Here is a 20,021-nt window from a genome sequence, read left to right as displayed (position 1 = left end):
AACCTATACCCTCTAAACCAACCTTAAACCTATACCCTCTAAACCAACCTTAAACCTATACCCTCTAAACCAACCTTAAACCTATACTCTCTAGAGCAACACCACGACTGAGCTTTACCCCCTAAACCACCCAAAAACTTCAACTCCCTAAAGCAACAGAATTCAAATCCACAAATTATCGGCTCCTCCCCAGGGTGGTTGTTGACATGTTTTTGCAGGAAGTCACCTGTTGTGTATGTGATGATAACATATTGCTGGACCCACCTGGAACCATAAGATGATCCCACGTTATCTTCCATAGGCCGCCGAGACTGATGGGAGAAGGGTTTGTGGTTATGCAGTCAAACGATGTGGACATCTACTACTACCGGGATGAACCAGGTATGACCATATGAATGACATCTAAAAGTTGTTTTAAATGTTTGTTTTAAATGTTATGTGTTTGCGTTGATATTTCTGTTTTGGACATGCTTGTATATGGGTTTTGTCTCTGCACGGTAAATCCCGTTAAATGTTAACCAATCAGTGCCATCACTCAAGCTCAGTTACCCTCCTCCGCAGATCACTGATCTGGCGCGCCATATTAGAAACATGCTTTTTGGCATCATAATAAATTAGACTACAGTACCACTGTTTTGGAATCTGGTCCTCAAACTCTGTCCGCCAAGTTGGTCCCCTGGTTTGACTATGTTTTAAAACATTTTTTATTTAACCAGACAATTAACACATTTTTATTCACAATGATGCCGTGGCAAGTGCGGTGTTAAGTAGAACGTGTGTGTGTTCTCAGGCCTGGTCCAAGAGGAGCTGGAGAATGGAGAGACGGAGGGGTGTAGTGAGGGCACCAAACTGCAGGACCTGCCTCCCTGCTGGGGCCTGGACATCGTCTGTGGGAAAGGAACTGACTTTAACTATGGGCCCTGGGCAGATAGGCAGAGGTAAAACACACACACACACACACACACCCACAAACAAACATGGTAGAGCTGTACTGTTCACACAGCATTAGGTTTGTGAGCAAAGCTAATGGACAACACTGCATCCCTCCCCCATTTTCTGTCCCTCTTTCTCCCTTTCCTCCTGTTTTTGTTTGTGATGTGAGCTGCTGTAACGCCTTCTGTCTGTCTGTCTGTCTGTCTGTCTGTCTGTCTGTCTGTCTGTCTGTCTGTCTGTCTGTTTTCCTGTGTGCAGGGACTGTCTGTGGAAGTTCTTCCTCCCAGCTGACTACCAGGCCATGAAGGCAACAGAGGTGGCTGAGCCCGGCAAACCCCGAGAGATACTGGCCTTCGAGCTGCGCATGAACATTATCGCTGACGCCACCATCGACCTTCTCTTCACCAAAAACAGGGTACCTCTCTCTCTCTCTCTCTCTCTCTCTCTCTCTCTCCCTCCTATCTCCCCCCTCTGTAATGTGTGATGCACAGTGTACTGTATGGCTGTGGATTTCTCTCCTAATTTTCTCCGTTGACTTTTCTGCTCTTAGGAGACCAACGCCATCCATGTGAATGTCGGGGCAGGCTCCTATCTGGAAGTCAACATCCCCATGACAGTGGGAGAGAACGGTAGGTAGGACAGTGGGAGGGAACGGTAGGTAGGACGGTGGGAGAGAACGGTAGGTAGGACAGTGGGAGAGGACGGTAGGTAGGACGGTGGGAGAGAACGGTAGGTAGGACAGTGGGAGAGGACGGTAGGTAGGACAGTGGGAGAGGACGGTAGGTAGGACAGTGGGAGAGGACGGTAGGTAGGACGGTGGGAGAGAACGAGAACCTTCCATTGCTGGGATATACTGATACTGTACGGGTCAGGTGTCTTTTACAGACCCAGAGGTGACAATGTATTTGTATAGGGTCTAATAATCTCCTGTAGTGTCAGAGGAGCATACTGTAGTGCTGTGGATCAATTACTGTATGGTTTGTAATGGCATTATTTGAGTCAGTTGTCGGTTTTTACGGTTCAGGGTTATGGGGGCTGAAGATGGTCAGCGTCTGTTCAGCAGTATTTTTTCAAGTGTTTGTTGTTTCAGGTTATTAAATTGCAATGGGAACTAACTTTATAGGATAGCCTGGTGCTGAGGTTATTGATTGACACTGAGCAGTGCTCCTCTTCTCTCCTCAGGCTACTCTCCCACCATCAAAGGGCAGCTCCTTCACGTGGACACAACCAGTAGCATGCAGTACAGGACCCTGCTGGAGGCTGAGATGTTGGCTGTAAGTAGATACTAGTGTTAAAGGCACAATCTGCCATTTGTTTCCGCTGCTCAATGGTAATTTCAATGTATGATATGTATTCATTGATTCTCAAAGAATATGGTTTATAAATGCCTCATGAGCTTAGTACAACTGTCTTACTGTACCTCATCGTCATCCAGAATGTAAGGTTGTTTTACTTCATTGTGTGTTTGTAAACAATGTCAATAATGTAGAGCTTTGAAATATCATTGTCATATCGTTTCAATGTCATGGATTGTGAGTGCTTGCATCAAGAGCTGATTTTGAGAGTGGTCAAATTTCCACAGCTCCGTCTCTCAACTGTATCCAAAAACTAGTGACAAACCAGCCATTTGGCTGAAAAACTAATTTAGGACAAGCTGGAGTATAGAGATTTTGATGTTTAATAAAATAAAACAATTGTTTACTGTAAAAGTAGCTTGTTTTGATTAATTGAAGTGACAAGAATGAGAACAAATTCTATAGCTGTGTAAAATATGCTTTTATTGAAGGAAGTTGGGTTACACTTTCATTGTATCTGTGTGTAACACTTTATAAATATTCTATAGATAGAATCTGCATGCATTACAAATGTTGTAATTGCGGTTATAGATACTTATGCAAGTCATAAATGTGGATATATTTTTTTATCCGTGATAGATAAGGCACTTTAAAAAGCATATTTATTCAATTCGTTTATTTATTTAACTTTCATTTAACCAGGAAATCCCTCTTTTTTCATTTTTTTTTTAAACGACACCACACAGATAATCTAATAAACCATTTAGACCGTCTCAAAGGTTAGCCGGTTGACATTAGCTAGCATCTTTCTCCCCTTCCTCCCTCAGTTCCATGTGATAGCCAGCTACCCCCGTGTGTGGAACATGCCCCAGTCATGGCAGTGTGAGATCGAGGTGTACAAGGCCACCTATCACTTCATCTACGCACAGAAGAACTTCTTCACAGGTAACACACCCTGCTCTGAATAGTTTTCTTCCCTTTCTCAAGCACTGTGACTGCTTGTTGCACTTATCCTTACAAATTCTTACTTGCGATGACTGTGATGTATAGTTGATTCAGATACGTTAGAATGATATACTTATTGTAAGTCATTTTGGATAAGGGCGTCTGCTAACAAGACAGGACCCTGAATGTAAAATGTAGTCTGAAATCTAATAAATGTAAAATGTAGTCTGGAGATATACTGTATTATACATGTGAGTCTATCAGGCCTGGGTTAAATACGTATGTCAAACACTTTAACTGTGCTTCTTTTAATTTGTCTGGTACAATGAAAACAATGGTGTAGGGAATGGGAATGGGAGAGTGGAATTCCTCTACTTTTGGTGTTTTTTTAATTTTCTTTTTACACATTGTTTTTAGAGACAATGGGTAAGTAGAGAGGGTAACAGACGAGAGGGTAACAGACTAGGCAGACTGCTGGACCCGGGTGGCAAACCTGGGACCTTCAAGGGTAGAGCACGTGTGTAACTATTGGGCACATTACTGCTAAGCAGCACATCAAGTACTACTGACTGGCTCTAGTGACGGGGCTCGATTAGAAAATGACCTGCTGTTTTTTTGGAAGTCATATATATATGTCTGTTTTTCTCCCTCTCCAGACCTGATCCAGGACTGGGCCAGTGACAGTGCCCCTGATATCTACTCCTTTGTCCCATACGCCTGGAAGTTTAAGGTCCTCTTCCACCAGTTTGAAATGATCTGGGCTGCCAATCAACACAACTGGATCGACTGTTCCACCAAGCAACAGGAGAATGGTGAGGGAAACACAGGAACACATAGTTTGATACACGACACACTGTATGGATGCTACTGGACACATTAGAGTAAACCCATAAGAAACCCATGAGTCTTATGTGGGCCATAACTATTATATCTTATTTCATGAACCCAGCCTTTGGTCTCACATGGTCTTTCACGCAAACTTTTTAGTTACATTATGGAAAACTTTGCCTCTGGAAATGCTCCTGAGCCAAATTGGTCCCATAAATAATTAAAAAATAATGCACAGAAATGGTCTCATTAGTCAAAAAGAGGCACACCTTCCTAAAGCATAATCTTATTTTACCAAAGTTTAAAAGCCTAAAACTAAGGATTGTGTGCTTTAATGAGGTAACATTGATCGATACTACATCATAGGAGTATGATAACCATACACTCAACAATGGGATCATGCTAAGCAGTTTTTTTCCCTGCTAATGTCTTTCAGTGTACCTGGCTGCTTGTGGGGAGACACTGAACATAGATTTCTCCTTGCCTTTTAATGAGTTTGTCCCCACCACCTGCAATACAAGGTTCTCCTTGAGGGTGAGTATGAACAAGTGTAGATGTATTTTTAAAGTGTTATATAAAGTCTTTATATAATACCCTTTTCTTTTTTCAGCCAAACACAGTAGGGGTACTACAGTATTTAATTGCATGCCCTTTGTTATATTATATGTATGCATATCAAAATAGGTTGAAAATGAATGAAAACAAACTATTGTACAAGGTGGTTACATAATGCTCATTTTGGCCACGTGCTCGTGTCTTTACTCCTGGAATACTGAGATGTGTGTGCGTGCATCTGTCTGTGTGTCTTTCTCTCTGAGTATGTACTCTGATCTGTCTGTGTGTCTTTCTCTCTGTGAGTATGTACTCTGATCTGTCTGTGTGTCTTTCTCTCTGTGAGTATGTACTCTGATCTGTCTGTGTGTCTTTCTCTCTGTGAGTATGTACTCTCATCTGTCTGTACGTTTCCGCGCCCAGGCTGAGGACACAGACCTGCGGCTATCCCTGCCAGACTGTCACCCCAGCAGGTACCCGCTGCTCACCCTGGCCAAAGACTACCAGCATAGCAAGATGCCCCCGGACATGTGCATGCCCGGGGAGAGCCAGGCGAGCGGGCCCCCACCCAAACTCAGCAAGTCACGCTGGAGGAAAGTCACTCGCTCAGAGTGAGTCACACCACCTATTAACTGAGTGTAACAAAAACAAAACAGCAAAACACCCTGAATACAAATAGATTCTGTCCAGATTTCTGTTTCCTGAAAGCTTTGTAGGTAATATAGTACTACTGTCCTTCATTTCACAAGTTGTCTTTGGCCCCACACAGAAAATGTATCTGCAAATATTGATTTTTGAAGTGCTAGCTACTCTCCCATGAACCTTGTGGTTGGGTTGTCGAGTGCAATGCAGTACTATGTTGGCTACAACGCTTTTTGGGAAACTCACCATAGTGCTATATTTGTTTCTTTTTCTCTAGGGATGGCTGGGTTGACTGTTGGACTGTCCCAAACTTCCTGCTTATCATTGACTACACGTGGCACCCCATCTACCCCCAGAAAGCTGATGAACAGCTTAAGCAGTCCTGTAAGCACACTCTTCCAACCTATGACCCCTAAACATGAACCACAGTTTTCCCTCAAAAAGATTATTGAAAAAAATAAATAAATCTAATTTCATATATTTTAATTTCAGGCAACAAAATGTGAAAATTGTGCACAGGGTGAATAGTTTTGTAAGGCACTGTACTGTGTATGGCTATAAAAGCCACTTCTTGTGTTTTGGTATTTGCCTCTGTTTTCCTTGTATGGGTGTGTAAACCTGTTTATGCATTCCTGTAATATGTGTTTGCCAAAAGTCACGAGTGACCACGTTGCCGTGAGTGGAATGTGGTTGCTGATACCTAAAAAACAGAGTAATAGTGTATTATATTATAATAGTGTATTACTCGGACAGTCACTTTTTTGCTCATTATTGGGAGTTGATACACTCATTGTTAGAAAGCTGACGTTCTCACCTTTTCAGCAGCCATCATAACTCTAAATATGTTTAGTGGTCCAAGCGACTGAACATTATGGAGCAAGCCACATATGAGAAGGGACATTTCACATGTTTTGTACAGTTGGTTATGGAATATTATTTTTGATAGTCGCATATTTCTTTTCTATATAACTTATATCATTTCAGTACCAGCATGTCTTAGAATGATGGGCTATGCCATCCCCAATCTCCAGGATGGATAAGTCTGCTCAGACAGACGACATTTTGTGTACCGTAGCTTGTGCTCCATGAGAAACAATAGTTAGCGACTGCTCGACAAAAACAAAAACTGACTGAGACTGATTCATTAATTCAGAGCAAAACTACCAAATAGTCGACTAAACGGGGTCAGCACTAATCTGTGTATTATGTGTCTCCTCATATCATTTCCATCCTTGCAGTATCAGAGATGGAGGAGTCCATGCTTTCGGCTCTGCGGCCCCCTGAGCATGCCTCGGTGCCACACGCCCCCCCTCCCCCCTACTCGGCCTCGGCCCCCAACAGCAGGGTGCCCACTGACCCCACAGAGCTGCCCCCTGACCGGCTGCACGTGGAGATGGAGATGTCCCCCGACTCCCAAATCATCCTCTACGGTCCCCTGCTCAAAGCCCTCGTCTCCATCAAGGTGCACTGGACCTGTTTATTAGCTTGGAATTTCTCCTGTCTTTGAACAGTGAAGTGACGTCTTAGAAATTTTTTGATTTATGCACACCTGATTTATTTGCACTCCACCTGACAATATTACAGTCATGATTGTACCTTTTGTTCTGCCTTCTGTGTTTTATTTTATGAATAACCGGTGCAAACGTCAATAGGAGATTTGTGTGAAAATTGGGGTTTTGCATGTCGTACCCAACTCCTAGAGACACACAGAAGTTCAACGTGTTCTTCTATCAATCCAACCACCCTCTCATTCCTCCATTCTTTTCCCCCCCCCCTTCTTTTTTTTTCTTCTGCCCTTCACCAGGAGAACTACTTTGGTGAGGACGACATGTACACAGACTTTGAAGAGGCGGTGTCCAGCCCTGTGCTCTCCCTCTCCACCACCTCCAGTCTGGGCTGGTCTCCCCTGGGCATGGAGGACAGTGAGAGGAGGGATGTGGCCACCCTCCACCCCCTTGCCCTGCGCCCCTGGGACATCACTGTCCTCATCAACCTCTACAAGGTGCATGGTCGCTTTCCCATGGTAAGTCCCACCATATGGTTTGTATGCAGACATTCACCCAAACTAGGGAGCATGCTCTGCAGATAATTGTAATACTTTGGATCTATTGTTATTGTGTGTGTGTGTGTGTGTGTGTGTGTGTGTGTGTGTGTGTGTGTGTGTGTGTGTGTGTGTGTGTGTGTGTGTGTGTGTGTGTGTGTGTGTGTGTTTGTTTGTTACAGCACTGCAGCAGTGAGGGCCCAGAGGGCCCCTCGGGCTTCCTTGAGAGGTTGTGTTTCGAGATGAAGAAGGGCTACAAGGAGACCATGCTCCAGCTGGTCCTCTCCCCAGCTCACATCTTCATCAGCGACAACTACCCGGTGAGACATCCACAGGGGACAGGGGTCATCATGGCAAACTCATAGGCTCTGTCCGGAAACAATCCCTAGACTCTTGGCTCCACCTTGCCCTCTGATAACCATCTTGCCTACCGATCCAGTCCTTTCAGATCTCCACATGTGTCTAAGGAGTAGGGGCTAGGGGTTGTTTCTGGACAGATCTACACTAGTGTCCAGGGAGTAGGGACTAGGGGTTGTTTTGGACATATCTGTGTCACAAGTGTCTACGGACAGGGCCAGAACCTAGGGTTAGGAGTTCCCCTAGGTTCAAAGACTGTTAAGCACTGATTGGAGCTTCCAACCACAATAGTTTTTCCTCTATTCCTCGCATGTTCTCCTCGCTTCCTTTTTAAAATGCATCAGAGGATGAAGATTCAATCACAACGCGATTCTCTCTACAAGTTGCTCAAGTGTTCCAGCGGCCCCACGAAAATAATTTGAGAACTTGTGTGCGCGGTATGATCAGGTCAAATTATTAACGGTTTGATCAGAACGTGAAAGTATAGTACACAACAATAAAAAGAATGTCCCTACATAACTTTTATACACAGGACAGTGCGGAGAAGTGGGGGAAATTTCGTTCTATTTTGATAATAGACGTGGCATGTAATGCAACCTATGAATTTTCATCAAGACAGGCGTCAAGGTTTTAGGTTTCAGCGGGATTGGTAAAGGATTGGAAAATAGCATATAGGCTGCTGAGAATCCTCTAGGAGAGAAGAATAATTTTGAATAGTTAACAGACTTCATGACTGCAGTTACCACTATACCGCCCAATCCTACTTGTATCTATATTATGAATGCAATATTATTCTCTCTTTCCATGTGTATGTATCTAGCTAAGCCTGTTTCTTATGTCTGTATGCTTGTCTGTCCACAGCGGCCCACGTCTGACGGTGTTCTCAGGGATGGCCACCTGAGCCTGTCGGGCCTGCAGATGAGAGCCCATGCCATGTTCTCCCCCCAGGGTCTCCCCCTAGGAAGCGACACCCTGGAGTACGCCTGGCTCATAGACATGCAGGCTGGTGCCCTCACCGGGAGAGTCACCGTGCCACAGGTGGGTGTGGGTGTGTGGTATGCCAGGAACATCGATATGCAGGCTGGCGCAATGTCTGTACAATGGTGTTTGAAATCAAACTATTACAATGAGGTTGGTAGGCCAAGAAAACTTCTACAGTGGATGACTGAAAAATGCTCACCATGATTAAGAAGAAAGTGGAAAGTTGTTGACTGGCCAAGCCAATCTCCAGATTTAAATCCTATAGAATGTGCATTTCATTCAGGCTCTACAATCAAACCATTCTCTCTCATTTTTATTTGAGTGATTATTTGGAGGGAACACCAATATGTCAGCACTGTCAGTAATTTATACCGACAGAAGGAGGGATCTTTTCAAACACTACTGTATATGTGTATCTATAAATATGTTTATTTTCTTCTGGCTGTGTCAGCTTGTCTATCTGTATGGTAATTAAACTGTATGAGTGTATGTGTGTGTTTCTCACCATGATCCATCCCTGCCCTCAGTTGGCCAGCGTAATGGAATATGGTGAGACGTTCCTCTTCCACGTTGTGTCTCGGGAGTTCCAGCTGGTGCAACCCAAGCCCTCCGTCATCTGCCAGCATGGGGTAGACCGCCGAGTGTGTGATGCCAAGGTAAAGTACACATACACACACACACTTACACCCCCCCCCCCCATGCACTCACACACTCCAATGGAATCTATATACACAAGTGTTACCAATATTGGTAAAAAAAAAAAAAAAGGGGTGGGGGGGGCTCCACATGCTATACATATTGAACTATTTACAGATTTCTCTACACTTTGTTTTATTTAATTTTTTTTACAGAATCTGGATTGTGCAAACGGTTTATTTTTGGCAAAATTTGAAATGGGACATGTAGAATAAAGTGATTTTGATGAAATATCATTATTTTAAGCTTAGATTTGGTTATTTTTCCTAACGGAAGCATTCAGTGCACATGATTAGTTCAAGGACCCTCGAAAATTTGTATTTTTACAGTTTCTGGCTATGATAAATGGTGTAATTTTGGCGATTTCTTTTTAAAGACAACATGCCTTTCAAACCCACCGGTGAGTTGTGGGGTTCAGAGGGTTAACAGTGTTTTTGAGAAAACTGTCATTATTTCAAAACTCCCATTGGATTGTGTCTCATCGTGTCTATTATATGTATGTATGTGTATATATATATATATATATATATATATATATATATATATATATATATATATATATTACATTACAGTTAAGATGACCGACTTTGTGGCACTTTACACATGCAAATTGGAGCCCGTTGCAGTAATAGCTAATGCATTCACAAATACAGTGTGAGCTATGCCAAGCAAGTGATTAAGTGTTGTTGGCACCCATCACAAGAGTAGGTGTGATAACGCCGGTGTCAATCTGGTCATCATACCGTCATGGCCACCTAATCCCCTGCTTTCAATTGGCTCATTCGTCCCCTCTCCCCTCTCCTCTCACCTGCAACTCAACTCTTGTACTGCATTTGCTAGTCACCACTGGCCAGGCCATCATTGGAAATAAGAATTTGTTTTTAACAAAATATATAAAGATTAAAAAAAAAACTCAGATCGCAAAAATAATGTTTCCTTATCTGGTTAAATAAGTGAATGAATGCATTTCTTTCTCGTAGCTGGCCTGCCTCCCTGGACACTGTCGGACATCTGAGGAGCTTAAGTATACCATGACCCGTCTGGCTGTGGATGGGGCCGATCTCTTCGTAGTGGAGCACGGTTGTGCAGCCAACATCAAGGTAATCCGAGACCTAACTCATCCCCCTTGAGATTGATATAAGTGATATGGTAATAGATCAATCTTGCCCTCAGCTGCTTGGAAAATAAATGATATTTCAACCCAGGTTTGTAATGTGAACTGATATAAAGTACATCTCTGCGGTTCACTATCGACCAGAAGGGTCTGACTGCCGAAAAAAAGATCAACCATGCACGGGTGCACATTATGTAGCAATCAAGCAGCCTGGCACTACAAGTGCACGAACATAATCCAAGGGATACATAACATATTGACCCCCCCTCCCCCCACAGACGGGTGCCATCCGGCTGGCCAACTGCAACCTGCACAATCAGGCGGTGGGGGAGGGGGTCAGTGCCGTGGTGCAGGACGTGCAGATCCGCCAGTACATCGAGCAGCAGCAGCAGCAGCAGACTGATGGGGGACGTCTGGGCCCGAGTCCGGGTCAGGGGTTAGGGCTGGGCCAGCCCCCCGTGCTGCGGCGGTCCTTCTGGCTGGAGGCGGGCTCGGTCAACTTCAACCTCATCACGGCTGACGTGGCGCTGGCAGCCGATCACCCAGCCAAGTATGAAGTCCAGAGGCAGTTCCTGGAGCTGCACGACGCCCACACCAAGAGGTTTTTCTGCCTTTTTTATTTGATGTCTCCTTAGGCTGACATATTTTTCTCATGACAAGTTGTTGTGGCTACCTGCATACATTTGTTGGAGTTCCCCGGAGAAAACAACCGGCCATGTTCGCGTGCAATAGGGCAACGTTGGCTGGAATGTTGGTGACCGTGACTAGTGTTATCTTGGCAAAAAAAACAGGTTTTGTTCTGTCACTTTACCATCTTATGAATGAATAAACAACAGGCAACAAACAGGAACAAATCGCTTCTCTCCCCCCTCCGTGTGTGTGTGTGTGTGTGTGTGTGTGTGTGTGTGTGTTGGACCATCCTTAAACTTTATGTATCCTTGATTGCAAAAATGTAACAAATATCAGCTCTTGGGCATGGAGAGGTGTATGGCTGTGGTGACCAAAGAGGTTGTCCATTTTTGGGGACTTGACCCACAATTGTGGAAAAAAGTGATTGTATCTTTAAACATTGCAAGCATTTATTGTCTGTCTATTACCCCCTCCCCCTTAGGTTATGGTTCCTATGGCCAGACGAGTCGGTGAGGAACAAGCGCAGCAGGAACAAGTGTGGCTGTCTGGGGGGCTGCCGGTTCTTCGGGGGCACCACCACCGGCCTGGAATTCTTCCGGCTGGATGAGATGACCCCTTCCTCCAGCTCCGCCTTCTCCTGCTCCAGTGCTGAGTCAGACATGTGCTACGGCCAATCGCTGCTGCAGCCCAGCGAGTGGATCGTCACCAAAGAGACACCCAAACTGTCGGACGGTACGGATTTGTCGTTAATTGTGAATGAAAACACTGAAGGAATCATCAGTGGAGTCCAGCGGCTCTTGTAGGTTTATTGTAGCAAAACAATTGTTCATAATGTACATGAAAATAAAAATCCACATTTTCATAATCAATGTATTTCAACCGCCAGTAACCACGTAACCGTCACAGCCCTAGAACTCCTATTAAATTCCTTTTCTGAATTGCAACAGAATTGACCAACCCCTGGTTTACACAGCTGAGTAATGGCAGTGAACGTCAGTATCCTATGAGATCACCTTTATATCAGTGAGATGAAGTATCTGTGTCACAAGCATGTGTTTCTTCCCCCAGGTAAGGGTGTAGGGATGAAGAGAGAAACCTGTTCCCCTGCTCCTGCCCTCGAACTAGAGAGGCGGGGCCAACACCTGAGCCTGCAGGTGCCCCAGCGCTCCCATAGCTCCGCCTCCTCTTCAGAGGAAAATAGTTCCTCCAGTGCTGCGCTGCCCCTACTGGCTGGAGAGAGGGACAGCCCCTCGCCCAGTACCGAGGAACGCATGTTCCCCATGAACGGCAAGAGCACCGCAGAGTGAGTAGCAGTGTACACACACACAAACATACAAACATTCTCATCATCGGAGATGTTGCATGCATGCTTCGGGGTCTCTTTTTTTGTGCCCCCCCACCACTGGGGTGCTGATCCAGGTTCAGTTTGGCCTTTTAGATCATAGTGCCCCCATAAATATTGGAAAGAGGAAGCATGTTTTCTTCTTTTAACTCTATACTCCACTAACATATTTGAAATCAAATCAACGATTTGCATGCAATAACTGGCTGAAGTCTGCGACCCATTGACCTCACCAGACCCTGGGTATATTCTCTGGTTATGCTCTGCCAGGCCTGTACTGCAGCCATCTTCAGTTGTTCTTTGTTTTGAGGTCTTTTTGCATTAAGTTCCCTCTTCAGCACCAGCCCCTCCCCCTCATGTTCTCTCATAGCTGAGGGGGAAAAAACGCTCTCTCCCTTGCTTCCTTGTGATCTGTTTCGAGACAGCTCCTCAAAATATTACTCCATTGTGTCAATACCCAAGCGCTCGGTATCGACATTTTGTTTACTTGTGCCAACGACAGCTAACTGTAGAGAAATTTGGCTCACATTTTTTGCGTCACAGATCGGTTTGTGACAGGTTAAGTATTATTTTGTCTCCATCCATTTGGTTGACATACGCTTTTCGTGATGCAGTATGTCATGTCTTCCAAAAAAATCCAGAGTATTTACATACCTGTTGACACAATTACAGTGAAATGCTAATCAAGGCTTGATAGAACTGAGGAATGCTGAGGAATGATGAGCGAACATCATGATGAGATAAACAATCTTGTCAATCGTGGCTGATGAAAGATAGTAAAAAGGCTTATTGAAATAATGAAATAACGTTGTGTGGGGCTGGCGTGAGGTGTCTTTGCTCCATATATTTTATCTGCACTGAAAAACTGAATTATTTATGTGGTGACTGCTAGTGCCATATGGCATTTAGCCTAAACAATCATTTAAACTTTACTCTACTCCCACCCCCCTTCCTCCTCCTCAGCACCCTAGGAGAGGTCCCTGAGGGCTCCCCGGTGGTCTCCCCCAACAGTGCCCCGGAACGCTCCTCCCTACGCTCGCCCCTTCGCTCGCCCCTCAAGCGGCAGTCCTCCGTGCACTCTGGGCGCCTGGGCAGTACCAAGAGCCTCTCAGCCGCCGTCTTCACCGACAAGCCCCCGCCGGCACTCTCCAGTGGTGTCCAGTTCAGCAGCGAGGTGTCGCGCAGCGACGAGAACGTCCTGGACTCGCCCCAGCGCCAGCGCCGCAGCTACGGCTCCTTCCCGTTCACGCCGTCAGCCGACTCCAACACCTTCCACCAGTACCGCTCGGCCGACTCCAGCATGTCGGTGGCGGACAGTGAGGCCTATTTCTCGGCGGCGGAAGACTTTGAGCCCATCAGCAGCGCCGACGAGGGCCCGGGGACATACCCGGGGCGTAAGAAGAAGCGGAGGCAGCAGGTGCAGCAGCCCCAGCAGCAGCCCTATCACATGGACCATTACAGGTGGGTGGATGTAAAGCCCTGGCCACACAAGTACGTTGTATCCGTTAACTACGGATGGGAGTCGTCCGTTGAAGGACAACATATGACAAGGGTTTTATGGACAGAAATGTTTGGAGTTTAACTTTTGAAAGTCTGTTCGCCCGTTTAGCCAGTTAGAAACGAGAAAACATTTGTGCCTCATTGTTTACGGCAGAATTCCATGGAACAATTAAGATAGTGACTTCATACTGAACGTACAGTGTATATGTGTATATGTTTTCCCGTTTTCAGACAGACTTTGGTTGGTAGTGGATGAGATGTGACTCGATTTGTACATGGCTCCTCTTGGGTCAAGTACTTTCAAATGCACTTAGCACTTTAGTTTGAGTGGTACACTGGCACTAATTGAATAGTCCTAAAATGTGCTCCAAGCTAAATTGTGCTCAAATCAAGTGTTTGAGGTCCCATCCAAGGAAATATGAAAATAATGACCCAGCATTAATTGAAGGAGTAGGGACTAAACATAATAAAACCACTGAAAAAAGATTACATGAATCTGTTTTTCCTTGACTGTTTTTACTCTCCCTTGTGAGACAGACAATATATATATATATATATATATATATATATATATATATATATATATATATATATATATTTGGAGTAACATACCCCTTTAAAGATAATTGATTGTCATAAATTTGCTCTCCCCAAAGTGCACAAAGTACTTGAGTACGTGGGAAAAGTGCTATATTAATACCATCACCTTATGAATCTTGTCCACAGCCGCAGCTCCATCTACCACAGCGTGGAGGGACCCCTCACCTACGTGCTGAACGGGGAACTCATCACAGAGCCCCGGCCCCTACCTGCCATGGTGCCCCCGCTGCCGGCCCACCCCATCCCAAGCCACACCTCGCAGGCCTCCTTTGTGTCTGCTCTGGGGATGGAAGAGGAAGGCTCTGTGGAGGTGGAGAAGACCCCTGAGCCGGGCCTGGTGACCCGGCAGCCTCACGTCATGGCCTGCTACCAAAGCTACCTGGCTCACTACCAGGTAGGCCCCAACAATATTTTCATATAGATTATCAAGTATTCTGTCTGTCCGTACATGCATCCATCATTGATGTTGGTACAGTATATCGATCTACTGTAGACGTTGATACAAGTTATGTTTTATGTCCTTCCTTTATCTTTACACGATATGTATTGCTTGTTACACATACTCTTACACATTGGTACTTCTACCGGAGCTACCTTCCTCTGTACGAGCTACAACGATTTATTTACAAATTATTTTCCAGTGCACTACAAACCTAGCCAGGTGCCAGATGTAGATATGATCTTCAGTCATACATGTTTATCATGCCAAAGGAGGAGGTTTATGATACAAGCATATGAATCCCTGCATAGATATTCTATTTTAGAGTTATTAAATGGAAGGTTTTCATCCCCACTGCCAGGTATCCAATTGGTCAATCAAGCAACCCACCAATAAGAGGACCTCCAAATCCTCGCTACACCGCCCCCTGGACCTGGACACACCCACCAGCGAGGAGAGCTCCGCCTCCTTTGACCAGCTCTCTGTTCCAAGCTTTAAGGTAGGGGAAGTGACAACAGTTAGATACGCTTTAGTAAGGGTGTGGGTATATTGCCTGGCTAAAGCGTCCGTCCCGGACTTCAGAGTCTGGTGAGGTTCTTGCTGATAATGCAGGGGCTCAGCCCTGTGCTGGTTGGTGTACCCCCTGTGTCTTCTGTCTTTTTAAATGTATTTGCGGAATCACCAACATTGGCATTTACACCCCTTTTAAAAAGCAGAAGAAAATGTTCTTCTTTTTCCAGCAACCGGTCATGCATGCGGGCTTGTGTATACCAGGGTGTTCATGCTTGCATTTCTTTCCTCATATCGTAGGTGGTGAAGCAAGGTCTCTCTGCCAGCTCTTTGCTTGACCGGGGAGATCAGCTCATGGGAGATATGAACAGGTACAGTATTCTCATCATTTTCACTCAACTCTTCGATTCTAAATGTTTTAGTGTCTGATATGGTATAAAGGGTCGGCGTCCTTTTCCAGTACTTTTGGAGCCTGAAATAGGGGGGGAGTCTGTTGAAAAATTGTTTTACTTTCTAAATGGTGAACCCAATCTGACGAGAACAACCTATTGAATTAAAGCTGAGAATCTCTACTTTGACTCCATAGTAACTGTTTGATTTCAAATCCAAACAGTTGGGTATTTAGAGCTAAAAGAAGACTAAATGCTTCCTCTTTCCAATATTTGGAAAGTATGGAGGGCACTGCATCTGTGTTTGCATACGTGTGTTGTTGATCTACTTTATGTTCAACTGTAGTACCCCATACACCCCCCTGGATAAGAAGGCCATGGAGAACACTGATGAAGACACCACCACTGAGGACTGGACTCTGGAGCAGCCTCTGGCCCAGGCCAGAACCACCGCCATTGTAGAGGTGAAGGGGGCCATCAACGTGGTCCTCACCCCTCTGGTGGCTGAGGCTCTGGACAGGTAACTGTGACATTTACATTTTAGTAACTTAGCAGACACTCTTATCCACAGCGACTTACAATAAGTAGATTCGCCTAAAGTAAGTGGAACAATTTTACATCACAATCATTGCAAATAAGACTTTCTCTTCAAACACACTTTGACCATGTCTTTACTGATAAAAGCCACTCAAATGTGAGGTGAAATTGGGGCTATGGGTAGTGTGACTGACATTTGACTTCAGTGTGGCGGGAGCATTATGGTATATCTACACATTTATGGTGTGTTTCACAACTTTCCCGTATATAGTGAATACAAAGATGACGAGACCAAAGACTGTAGTGGTGGTATGCTTTACCTTTCTTCTAATCTATACCAACTCCTTTTGGAAAAAAAACCATTTGCAACCTTTGTCTCCCACTCCCACCTCAAACTGCTCCTGTACAAGGATAGCTTGTGACACCCAATTACAATGCGCTGGGTGTTTTTTCAGATACATCGAATCCATGGTCCACTTTGCCAGTATCCGTCACCCTGCAGCTATTTTGGATGACCTGCATGGAAAAGTCCTCAATGAAGCCTATCAGATCAGCAAGTCTACAGTGACCGAGTCTGTAAGTTCACATCGCCAGTCAACTCAACCCCTTGACAAAAGAAGCACATTAGTGATGCATACAAATACACAATGTATATTTCTAGTATGACTAGTTTATTTGTTTGTTCTCCTTTCCCTCTTTTCAGAGCACTGCCAAGCAAGAACACAAGCTGTCCAAAACCGAGGGTACGACCCCTGGCTCACTCAACACCCCCCATGGCCAAACAGACCTGTCCGTCAAACCAGACAATGTGAAAATAAAAGGCCTTCAAGCCAACGTCTCCATCCCAAAGGTAAAAACATGAATTTATTATTTTTTCCACATGTAGGTGTGAAAGTGGTTGAAACAATGGAATAGTCCAAAAAGTCCACGGAAGGCTTTTCCTGTTTGGTGCCTTCTGAACACGACCCTAATTTAGAATGTCCCCCTTTGATGGATGGATCCAGTAGTTATATTTTCTCTGGTCCCTGCAGGTCAACCTGTGTCTGCTCCAGGCGTCCGTTGAGGAAGGCTCTCTCTCCAGCTCCAGTAAGAGCGTTACCCATGTCTCGTTGGTTGCTCTGTGCTTCGACAGGATCGCCACACAGTTCCGCATGAACAGGTAATAAACATTTTTTATCATATGGAATTGTTTCCCGGACGGAGATAAGCCGGACTAAAGACCATGATCAAAGGGGAATGTTTATTGAAAGTCCAGGAGAAGGTTTAATCTGTTTCCAGGAACCTGCCCCATGGGGTTTTACCTTGTGATTTTGTGATTAAGGCTCCCTAGAGTATGTGCATACGGTTGTGTTCCATATGTACATGTCTCTTCAATGTCTGGTCTACTAGCTCCAGGGTGCAATTACGCAAATCAATCCACCCTCAAAATTGTTTATTTACTCTATTTAGTGAATGAATGCTGAGGCCCTTTCGTTTTCATGCCCATCCCTAACACACACATACACACACTTGCATCCCTCTTCCACTCCCTATGTTATCCACAGGGGCATAGTGGAAGAGACTGCCAACACCACTGAGCACGGCCGTCCCTCGGTCATGTTTGAGAAGTATGCTTCGGCCACCAAGATGCAGCCACAGTCGTCGGGCTCGCTTCGCTCCAACGCCGGCATCGAGAAGGGCAAGGAGATCGCCGCCAGGCTCAACATCCACCGCATCCACAGCCAACTCCGAGGCCTGGACTCCACAGGTGGGGCCTAGAGTCAGCTTGTTTCACATAGTTGCAGATGTTGTGTTTGTTGCTTTATGACCATAGTTCTTGTTACCTGTGTCTAAAACTAACTAAGAGAAGAGACTCTTTGGCAACATGTTGCTTTTTAGTGATTTTCTTTTCAGTTGTCGGAAAAGACGACGCAACAACAAACAACCATTCTACAGGCATGTGGGGGGAGGGTTCTTGGAATGTAACATCCAATGAAATCGTAAGGACATTCTCCCTCTGTCCAGTTCAATCCAAGCCAGACCTCCAAATAAGGTGTGAGAACAATGTGATTTGGAGGTATGGCTCATCTTCCAAGACCCCGGTTACTTCGTTCAAGTATGCAGCACTGTGCTGGAATAAAGATATTGTAGCCAACAAGGGGTGTAGCACCCTGCTCTGTAGCTGAAAACGAACCTGGGCCATTCCATTCCAGGCATCACAATGAGCCCGTCTTCAGATTTTGACCTCCACATGCCTTCACTGTACTCTACCAGTATAAGCCCTGCAGTATGTAGTAGACAAGATGAGCCAGTGTTCTAACTCTTCTGTGTTGTCCCCCAGACATAGGCACATGTGCCATCACGGCCATCCCCTTTGAGAAGTCCAAGGTGCTGTTCAGCCTGGAGGAGATTGAGGAGTTTGCCCTGGTGGATGAGACTGACATGCAGGCCTCAGTTGCAGACCTGGCCCGCTCCACCGCCTCCCTGGAGAAGTGGGGCTGGATCATGTTCGAGTGTGGCATCGAGAACCTCACCGTCAAAGGTGAGAGCCCCCCTAAACACACTCTTCAAGGAAGAAGTTAACTAAAACTAAACCCCCCCCCCCATATCTGGCAGCCCTATTGAGTCACCAATGCAAAAACTCAACAACATCTCTTCAATTGCTGACTGAAAACATCTGGACTGTACCCTGTGTGTGTGCAGGGGGCCGGCAGTCAGGCGCAGTGCTGTACAGTGCATTTGGCGTGATGGGGCGCTCCGACGCGGGCGTTAAGATGGGCATGTGCAAATCCAACGGCTCGTCGGGCTCCCAGACGGGCAGCGGCTACAGCACTGACGTTTCTGACGACAACCTGCCCCACGACGCCGCCAGTCCCTCCTCGGACGTCAATGGAAACTCAGATTCTGATGATCAGGTACAGCGGACAGTTTCTGCCTGTGGTTTAAATGCAACGAAGGAATAATGGATATTTTGAGGATTTCTGGCATTTGAGGGCATTTGATTTCACCCCCCCATGGATATTCAATCAGCTCTACACCTGCTATGCTATACGTAATGTATCTGTATGTTCCGTCAAACACAATAGTATGCAGTTGCAATGCTTGAACCAAAACTTTATCCTGTTTCCATAAGTCATTGTTTCAACCCCTACAGGATGAAGGGGTTGAGTCTGACGATCTGAAAAAAGACCTCCCCCTCATGCCCCCGCCCCCAGACTCTAGCAGCATGAAACTGACCATAAAGGAGATCTGGTTCAGCTTTGCTGCCCCCACCAACGTACGTTCCCCGTCTCAGGCCATATCCAGGTAAGGCCAATCACATCTACCCCATCAACTTATTACCCTGTCTAAAAACAACTCCAGGTTAACTCCATGTCATTCTCAGGTTAGGGCTACTTAGGGTTACTGGGAATGTAAAACTCCAGCTTTTGCTCTCTCCCCTCTATGGAAATGATAAATTCATGTGACTGATGAGTGATGCCACTCTAGACCTTGAGGCCCCTGAGATTGACAAAGCTGACCCTACTCTACCCATGTATGCTTCCCATTCTAAGCCACATTCATAAGTCATTAGCTGTATTATCCTATACATATTATACCCGTATGCATGGGTCTATGTCTTTCAGACAGCAGAGTCTATTTGATTCTAGATATTTATACAAATGTTTGAATGAAAGATATACATTTTAAGAAATACAGAGCGAGTAGCAC

General features: G+C 45.3%; 1 protein-coding gene across 16 annotated transcripts in view; it reads left to right on the top strand.

Moving 5' to 3' along the window:
- The window catches only part of kiaa1109 (KIAA1109), a 67,744-nt gene that overhangs the window by 6,483 nt on the left and 41,240 nt on the right, over window positions 1-20,021 (top strand). For all 16 annotated transcript variants that reach the window (XM_083683653.1, XM_083683654.1, XM_083683655.1 and 13 more), the window contains exons 9-39: window positions 302-381; window positions 791-938; window positions 1,192-1,348; window positions 1,484-1,562; window positions 2,116-2,207; window positions 3,056-3,173; window positions 3,830-3,985; window positions 4,438-4,535; window positions 4,977-5,164; window positions 5,473-5,579; window positions 6,434-6,657; window positions 7,000-7,218; window positions 7,419-7,556; window positions 8,455-8,631; window positions 9,102-9,230; window positions 10,251-10,370; window positions 10,663-10,985; window positions 11,496-11,746; window positions 12,083-12,317; window positions 13,320-13,817; window positions 14,583-14,850; window positions 15,257-15,394; window positions 15,706-15,776; window positions 16,141-16,314; window positions 16,787-16,907; window positions 17,035-17,181; window positions 17,363-17,490; window positions 17,876-18,078; window positions 18,652-18,852; window positions 19,014-19,225; window positions 19,465-19,616. In XM_083683653.1, the coding sequence (XP_083539779.1) occupies window positions 302-381; window positions 791-938; window positions 1,192-1,348; window positions 1,484-1,562; window positions 2,116-2,207; window positions 3,056-3,173; window positions 3,830-3,985; window positions 4,438-4,535; window positions 4,977-5,164; window positions 5,473-5,579; window positions 6,434-6,657; window positions 7,000-7,218; window positions 7,419-7,556; window positions 8,455-8,631; window positions 9,102-9,230; window positions 10,251-10,370; window positions 10,663-10,985; window positions 11,496-11,746; window positions 12,083-12,317; window positions 13,320-13,817; window positions 14,583-14,850; window positions 15,257-15,394; window positions 15,706-15,776; window positions 16,141-16,314; window positions 16,787-16,907; window positions 17,035-17,181; window positions 17,363-17,490; window positions 17,876-18,078; window positions 18,652-18,852; window positions 19,014-19,225; window positions 19,465-19,616 (5,352 nt within the window). The remainder of the gene's footprint in view (window positions 1-301; window positions 382-790; window positions 939-1,191; window positions 1,349-1,483; window positions 1,563-2,115; window positions 2,208-3,055; window positions 3,174-3,829; window positions 3,986-4,437; window positions 4,536-4,976; window positions 5,165-5,472; window positions 5,580-6,433; window positions 6,658-6,999; window positions 7,219-7,418; window positions 7,557-8,454; window positions 8,632-9,101; window positions 9,231-10,250; window positions 10,371-10,662; window positions 10,986-11,495; window positions 11,747-12,082; window positions 12,318-13,319; window positions 13,818-14,582; window positions 14,851-15,256; window positions 15,395-15,705; window positions 15,777-16,140; window positions 16,315-16,786; window positions 16,908-17,034; window positions 17,182-17,362; window positions 17,491-17,875; window positions 18,079-18,651; window positions 18,853-19,013; window positions 19,226-19,464; window positions 19,617-20,021) is intronic.

The sequence above is a fragment of the Argentina silus genome, assembly GCF_951799395.1.
Source record: "Argentina silus genome assembly, chromosome: 13".
Lineage (NCBI taxonomy): Eukaryota > Metazoa > Chordata > Actinopteri > Argentiniformes > Argentinidae > Argentina > Argentina silus.
Note: the sequence above shows the minus strand (reverse complement) of the source record. Positions and strands in the feature narration are given on the sequence as shown.